Source organism: Apaloderma vittatum, unplaced genomic scaffold, assembly GCF_000703405.1.
Source record: "Apaloderma vittatum isolate BGI_N311 unplaced genomic scaffold, ASM70340v1 scaffold33247, whole genome shotgun sequence".
NCBI classification, from domain to species: domain Eukaryota; kingdom Metazoa; phylum Chordata; class Aves; order Trogoniformes; family Trogonidae; genus Apaloderma; species Apaloderma vittatum.
The window spans coordinates 3,238-11,980 of record NW_009725189.1 but is presented as its reverse complement, the minus strand read 5'-3'; the positions used below and the strand labels follow the sequence as shown (position 1 = coordinate 11,980).

The window sequence follows — 8,743 nt, the reverse complement described above, 5'->3', positions numbered from 1 at the left end:
GCAGGAATTACCAACCTAAATCAATTACCCATGGTGTAAGCGTATTTCCCCAAGGATTTTTGGAAAGGGTGGGAGTAAACATCATGAGTGTCAATGGTACAAGAAAACATCTGTGCTACATGGGGATACTTCCTCCAAAACTTTAATTTTCACATTCAGCTGTAATAAAGCATAACTTTTAGTCTATGCCCCAGTCATTTATATTTAAATGGAGTTAAAATAGTGTTATTTGAATGATTATATGTTGATTTACTGAGCTATCAAAACACATACCTCACAGTGTATCAGAAAAGCAGACCCAAGATTGTGACTGTTTCTACTGTTTCTACAGTACTAAGAGTGCATGTTTAGGGTTAAAGACAGATTGAGGTAAATATTGGTTAGATGTGGGACAACTCCTTCGCCAAAGGGTGTACGCTGCATTTTAAAAGGTATCTGAAATAAACATAAATTAGATGACATAGTGTTTTTCAAGATATAGGCCAAGTCATGCAGAAAAGCCATTGCTGGCAGATCCAGAGCCTGAATATGCTACAGGCACGTCTGCATGGATGAGCAGGCAATTGCACCCCTGTGCTCCGCGGTGACTTCATTACCCAGCTCTTGGCATTGTTTGTCGGTGTGTGCTGTGTTCCAGGCTGATGGGACTATTCAAGGTCTGCACGCCTGAACAGCGTGGGTGCAAATTAGCTCTAATCCAGTGGCTCTGCTAAACAGTGCAGTATGTGGTGAGCTTACACAGCTGCTAGACAGGGAGGAACTTACATCTGTAGTTCAGAGAGGAAAGGTATGTCTATTTTTCTAGAGGTACAAGAAGACTATATTCCCTTAAACTAATTGATTTAAAAAATATTTAGTTTAAGCTCCTTTAGTAGTCAGTGAAGAGAGACTTGTATCTCCCAAGGCTGATCTGCAACACATATATTACTTAGACTGAAACTAATCAATCTGTGTTAGTGCTTCTATTTGTCCTGTAGAGAGAGCCTGAACTGATCTTTCAGTTATCTACGGTTAGTTGGCATAAAATCCATCTGGCGGCTGTGGGTTTGGTTCATTTTTGCAAAGCTGAATGCTTACCTGCCAGTCCTGCCAATCGCTGTGGTCTGCTGTGGCATCTGCCTGCTCTCACCGAGGGTCAAGTAATCAAGGGCATCTCATACGACACTAAAAATGGGACAGCTGCATTTGAGACGTATGTACCTAGTCATTGGGTCAGGAGACCAAGAGCAAACAAGTTTTAAGTGTGAAGGTTATCAAGAAAGAGCTAAAGACTTGTGACATCCACTCTTGCTACTGATTTGATGAAGTTACTGCTCAGACCTACGTTTCCCCAAATACATACCTGCTATTACATAAACATGCAGTAGCATTGTGTTTCTTTTAAAGCTGCTCTGCACATGTTAGTTCTCTCCGCAAGCTTTAGAGAGGAAATTATCTGAGCTTACAGATTCCAATTTTCAGTTCGGAGTTGTGTGACTCAGCACAAAACTTGCCGAGTGATGAGTGTTGACTCCACTCCAGTCGGTCCTTAATTCTGCCCTCATCTGCCCCAAGCATCCTCTGGCTGCTTATTGTCCCAGAAATTATGCTTAGTTATCAATATTTCTAAAATTATTGCCTGCATGATATCATAAAAATAATGGGGGAAGTTTTCAAAGTGACGTATAAGATGCCCATGTATATAACTCATTTTTTTTTAAAAGATGTGGGCATGCTGCAGGACCTACATATTACTGCCAAAAAATTGCCCCAGTTTCATAGTTTGTGCACTTCTGATGATATGCGTGAGCTCTTATAAAGCTTAAATAAGGGACTTTACAAAAGATAAAGTTTTGTAAGAACTTGGCAAAGTGACTGTTTTTCTGAATAAACATAAAAGATTGTGGCAGCCACGAACGTTTTTACTCAGCGTCAAACCAAGAACACGGAGTCTTTTTGGGGCTGCTGGGTGAGCTGATCCAGAAATGAGCTGATATGACCAATATTGTTAGCTTTTCCCTGTCTACCACCTAGTTACCACTGAACACTCATTATTTAGGTTGGAGAGGTAAAACAAAACATGTGCCTTCTCATGATGGTCGTACCCATATGTAAAGTTCAAGCTACCCAGCAGCTTTCTGCTTATGTTTTCTATCACACTCCAGGTTAACAATACCAAGGGTGATGCTGGACTTTGAGGTGACAGTGTGAGTCCTTTGAGTCTTCACAGTCCTACTCCTTCTTTCTCAGAACAAGTTTCTTTGCATAAAACTTCTCCAAAATGCGAGGAACACAGGGCAATACTCTGTACTTCTTTAACAAAGAGGAAATAAGCTTTTTTTTTTTGCCACAGTTAGACTTTCTTTTGACTGGAAATAGAGGACATGGATGGGGATGTAGTTTGGGGAACTCTAGAGTGCCACAAATTTACAAAATTGAGAGTTTCATCTTCGTTTTGTTTTGTGTAAAACGGAGTACAGACAATAGCTGTGGTAAGAAATGCAAACAACCACTAGCCAAATCCATTTCTTTAGAAAGCAAATTCTGGATATTTGGTAAAACTGCACTTAGTTATTATCAAGACAGATTAGTTGTGTTCAGGTACAAACACTGGTGGTGCGGGAAGAGTTGAAGCATCATTACTTCAGGGAAGCAGTTGTGTTGACCACCTCTGACACTTTCAACCGAGCATTTTTTACTTGTGTTTGTATTCAAATTTTGATGTGTCATTACCACACTGAGTAAAAACTAAAATTAAAAACAAGCAGTGGGCAATAGCAGTGGACACCCAGCTGACATCCTGCTTGCTCTCAGTGCTCAGTTACCTCACTCCAGCCTTGACTAGACATGCTGGGTATTCCCACCTCTGGAAGTATCCATGTGAGATATTGCTACAGTAGGGATCCTATTACTGTATAGAGTCCATCTCTACAGCATTATACCATTCTGTAAAAGCTAATTTCAGTTTGAATGGTATTTTTGCAACTCTGTAATATCAAACAATTTTAATTATATGGTATAACTTCCATATTTCTATTTCATATGACCAGATTATAACAAAAGAATGCCTATGCCTATGCCTGTCACTTTCTGGTTTCTTCTAATTCATTCACAAAATTTCATTGCCAGATATTTTCTATTGAGAATGAAAATGTTTTAGTGATGCATTTTGAAATAATACTATCTTCCAATGAGTCTGTATTTACCAACTAATATTCTAAAAACACAGGATTTGGACAGAAGGGTCTTTACTATTTTTCCCTAATCCTTCTTGTAATTTCTCTATCTGTGCTCCAGTAGACAAAACATGGTGACATGCACAGAGACATGTAACTGAAACTGTTCCTTTCTAAGCATACTCATTCCCTGTGATGGATGAGTTATTTTTCTTTTCCTGATTTGGACACGTTTAGAGTTAGCCTTCTAGCAAGACCATCTGGACAAGACATCAGCATTACTTCTGTGTAGCGGCTAAATCATAGAACTGAGGTGGATTTCTAACTATTTAGCAACGTGTCACTCGGAATTCATGAATTTGAAAAGCTAGCGCAGATATGCTTCACCTGTTCTGACCCCAGATCCCTTCCCTTGTGCAGTGTAACTGGGATAAGTGTTCTAGAGATTCATCCACTCCTCAAGGCTTCTTTCAATGGATGTAATAGTTTCCATCAAGAGAACTGAGCAAACAGACAAGAGTGTCAGGCGGTGTAACAGCCTCCATATAGCTCGCAAACATAGTGGCATAGCAGCTACATTTTGTAAGCCTGATGCCACTGCTCTGTATTGCTGTAGGCTTTTTGGACCAGCAAGTTTCCCTGTCTTTGAATACCCTTCCACTCACCAATATCTCATTCAAGATCCAGCACTGGAAATCAATATTACAGCAACTCTACTATAATATCTGTATACTGAGATACTAAGAATCTTATATACCTTTCCATAGCTCGCACAGACACCTCCTCTTTGCCAGAAATACTGATGAAACCCAAGACTTGACTGAAGGCTCAGCTACTTTTCCTGATGCATTCCTCTGGTGGTTGCACAGCTTCTTTCTTCTTCCCTGCTGGAGAGGAAGATTCAGTGCTCAGTGTCACACACTATCAGTATTGCATAGATCAGTGGTGAGAGGAAGGAAAACTCTGCTTATCTCTTTGTTGGTTCAGTAGAAGTATAACTATCTCTGAGACTGCTCATGTCTCTGTACAGAATTGTCATGGGATAAATATAATAGCCACTGTTCAAACTCATTTTCTTCCTCTTTTCCCTGCAGGTTTTTTTTTCCCATATATACTAGAATCACTTGTTCAATTTTTTTATCCACAGCTGGGCATTTTACCATGTATTCTCAGTCAATAGGGTTCAGCACAGGAACAACTACCTGCTTCAGGTCCACGACTAAGTCCTCATCAAGCCTCTCATTCTCCCTGGGACTTTATCAACTTACCAGAGCCTGTAGCTGCATCAGCCTAAAGGCAAGATAACTCATTCACTGGAAAGAGGTTCTATCAAATGATTTATTACACTAGTGCCATTTTTAAACAGAATGGCCCAGATTGCATTCATTTTGCCATGATTACAGGAACTATGTTGAGGACAGGTACTCCTTTTTTTGAAAAACTGAGACCATCTTATAGAAAAGTGCTCCTCCTCTGGCAGCAAGGAATCAAGAATGCACGAACAAGATAAAAAATTTCACTTCAGCAACTGTCCAACATTTTAACTGAAGAGACTGCTTGTTCACACCCAACCGCTGTGGTGAGATTTGTTTAAGTCTTCACCTGAGCCTTTCTGCAGTTTGGAGCTAGATTGAAATACAGACCAGTTGCCTTATTTTATCTTTTGCTGAAATTGTAGTGGTTTGGGAGGGGCAAATCTGAAATTTTGACAGTTATGTTTAATCTGCAACTTTTAATCCTTTTTCATTGAACTTACCCTATTAAGCAGCCTAAAGACCAACTTTCAACATTCTTCATGTAGTGAACAAAGCTGACCTGTAAGCTCTTCCCTGGTGGTCCCTACATTTACTACTGGGTTTCATTAGGTGTTTGTGACTTTCACTCTGGCCTGTCATAGTTGTAGCAGGATTTTTTGCTCCAGTATTATATTTTCCATGTTAGCTTTCCACCAGGCTGCTCTCTTTCTGTATTTTTTATATTCAGTAATGCATATATCCATAATTACATATGCTGTATAATTACATCTTGCTTGATTATATATGCCACCTTCTTTTCTTAATCATCAGACACCAGACTGTAATTCCTCATTTCATTCAGGCCTGTGAGGCACAGAACAGTACTTAGAGGCACAAAGCTCTCAGCTTCCACCAGTTTTGGCAGCAGCTGCCTCAACATCTGATGTGCAACTACAAGCAAAGTCCCACATTGCTTGGCACGTTCCTGCTCATTATATCTTTTCCCTAATCGAGAGCTGAATATACAAGCCTGTCTCCAGTTTTTCCAGGAAAAGCTGGCATGGGTCTGATAAGAACACAGGGTTTCATCAGTTCTGGCATGGCTTAACATTCGTTTTGTATCAATTTCTTAGCCAAACTTATCCAGCTCAGATTTTTAATTAGAACTCCAAACTATGTGGGATTTCTGGAGAAATACAGTTCCCCCTTAGCTTCGCCTCCCTTCACTTTCTCTCAGCCTTCTCAAGAGACAGGCTGGGGCAAAGAAAAGGGCTATAATTTATCCAGAGGGTGACAGAGATAGAAACAGAATCAGCATCTCCCAATTCTGAGTCCAGTTTCCCAACCCCTGGGGCACACTGGTTAAGTAGGTGCTAGTGAGCCCATGGTAAACCCTTAGTGAAGTCTTTAATGTAATCTTAATCATGGAATAAAGTGATTGATACATTCTTAAATAGTTAAATAACAGTTAAATTTTTACTACTGTATCAGGTTAATAACCTGTTGCTTACTTTGATGGTTCGTAAGTATGGGTAGTGAATCTAGATACAGACACAGAAAATGCCTCAACAGGGAACACAGTGAAGAACTGCTAGAAGAATTTATTTCTTTAGTGCTTCCAAACCCCCATAATCTAATTATGATTCAATAATGGACCTGAGGAGTAGGAACAGGATAAAGGAAAATAAATGGAAATAAATCAACAATAGAAGCCACCTCTGTATACAGGGGGATGTTCGAGGCTGGTCAGTGGTATCTTTTGAATTCTACATGGGCTTCATTTTTCTCCTTTTTCCTCTGTCCTCCTTAGATGCTGCCTTTGCGCCAGTTTGAGTGGTTTTAAAAAAAATAAATTGTTTTTTTCTTGCTATGTTGTTATTGAGAGACTTCTCATTTCCCCGTTAATCTTAGCGGTATGGTAAATGCCTCCGTTTTCAGCTTTTTATGAACCAAGTAAATAGTAAATAAATTTGGGGAGAAACCACTTGCATGTCTTAGAGCAATATGATTATTCCTCATATCTCCATAGAGCCAAAATTTGTCTCATTCCACTATTTAGCAGTTTGCACAGGTTTGCAATCCCCAGATTGCAGCAAGAGTTTCAAAACACAGTAGCCTTTTCTCCTGATGCCTGCAAATACCTAAGTCTTGTAAGGCCAAATAACTCAGATGCTAAAGTGTTTCAAGATTTTGTCTTATACAATTACTCACCTGGTCGTCCCCTAGATCTATTTCGAAGTTCTTTTAAAAAAAATAATAAAATATAATGCCGTCACATTTGTTGTCTTCCATTCTTTGGTGTCAAGACAGTTTCAAAAGTAAGTAAGTTAAACACTCAATTCAGCTGTGCAGAAATTATATACTTCAATTTTCTTAGAGCCCTTGGGTGAAAATCTTTGATGCTTTGTCAGCATTCATTTGAACAACTGTTTCTAAAGCTGTTTGACAGATGGAGTGACTGGGCATGATGGACAAATTTCTCATAAAGAAAGGAATGTCCCCAAGCTCATTTGTCATGAACATTGACGAAGATAATTCATTAGCTTTTCAGCTAGGGACTCATATTTGTTGTGCTGTCCTTTAATATCTCAGTCCTCCACCAGACTGTAGAGTCACTGGCAGCCGTCATATTTCTGGTGCACTTTGAAAAATCACCATTGGGGTAAATGCCTTTAGCAGTTTGTTCACCTAATCTGGTTTTGGCTTTTTTTTTTTCTTTCTGTCTTATAGTTTCTTTAGTTAATGTGCCAGTGCTTGTGCTCTTTTAAGCTTAATGTATTTGGACAATGTTTTAATTATTTTTACATTAAAATAGTCTTCTTTATTCCTCTGTTTAGCTATGACAGAATTTTCATGTCCTTTCACATTCTCATCTGAATTTTCAATATGGTGTCTCTATAAACTTTATGTCACCTGAAAGTATTTTATCCATTTGAAATGACCCTTTACATTTCATTATTGCATTTTTATTTTCTACATATTCAATGTTACTTGCAAAGGTTTTTTTGGAGTGTATCCTATCTACCATTTATAGTCATTGTTATGAAGAGGTTTTTTCATCATGTCTCTGTGCCAGCTCTTGGTGCCTTCTTCAGGAATATATCAACAGCTGTTTCTCATTTTGAGAAAACAAGCTAAGAACAAAATTTCTCCCAAACAGCAGCTGTTCATGTTTTCAAAAAAATATTGTTCTCTACCTCATAGCTTCCTGATGAATCTTTACACTTTTCTTGAAATTACTTACATCATGTCTATGTTTGAAGGAAAACACTGAATATCACATGAATCACAGTAAAACAACAGAAGTCGATACCAGTGTTCAACAGAAATGTTGAGAAGGTTGGTGACAGAAAAATGGATGGGGACAGCTGTTAGGGCTGTTGCTGCTGTCTAGAAAATGATGTCAAAAGATGACTTTTCAGTCTTTAAACAAGTTGGGTTTTGCTGTTGTTGTTCCTTAAAACCACCTAGGTGGCTTTGACAACCTAGGAAGTAATAAGAAGAATACTGAATATACTTTCACCTCATGGTTTTTTCCCTTGTACTGGTGGAGGTTACTGGTCATTTCATAGGACAGCAGAGGGGAGCAGTCATTGTGTGCTCGGTCAACAACTCCCACCAGCCGCGAGCTACATGGAGGTTTTCTCAAGTTACAGTCTGAGCAGAGGAGCTAAAGCCAGAGAAAGCACTCTCCTCTGCTGACTCTTTATGATAGGCTTTCATGGGAGCACTATTTGACCAAGACCAAGATCCAGCAGCACATATTTAGGAGGAAGCAATCGCCAGTGTTTAGAAGAAATGGCAGCTGTAAAGCTCAGGGAGCTAACAGAGCTCAAATGGTGCAGGCATCTCCCCAGGTGCAAGTGGCTGTCTGCAGGACAAGCAATGGCTGTCACTCTGATACCTTTATCTGCACATGATAGCTATATCAATGTTTTTAACCTTTGGCAGACTAAGAAGACAGCAGGATCAAAGTGGACAGACTTCTAGCATGGACAGCAGAGCATCCCTTGAGAGCCATGAGAAACTCCAAGACGGGCGTAACAACAATTTACTGGGACACGGCTGCACCAGAGGCTGCAGCAGTTAGTGAGCATCCCCCCCACCATGCTCCCACCCTAGCAGGGTGAGGAAAGGTCCTCCCCATGCCCACCTTCATCTTCACCCTCTGGATCCTGAGACATCTGATTCCTCCAGAAGCAGGATCCCCAGCCAAGGACAAACGCACAGAGCACACTGGCTGAGACTTTCCACCTACAGTCTTGCTCTTCTTTTGACTGCCACTGGGAACATCAGCAACAAAAATGTGGTTTTATAAGTAAGTGTGACTTTTGTTTTCAAAATCCTGGAAGA

The 8,743-nt window shown here is 39.8% G+C and overlaps 1 protein-coding gene across 1 annotated transcript in view; it reads left to right on the top strand.

Moving 5' to 3' along the window:
- Positions 1-8,480, top strand: part of LOC104276470 (serine/threonine-protein kinase 32B-like) — a 48,485-nt gene extending 40,005 nt beyond the window's left edge. The window contains exon 8 of the mRNA XM_009872796.1: positions 8,342-8,480. Coding sequence (XP_009871098.1) covers positions 8,342-8,480 — 139 coding nt within the window. The remainder of the gene's footprint in view (positions 1-8,341) is intronic.
- The last annotated feature ends 263 nt before the right edge of the window (positions 8,481-8,743 follow it).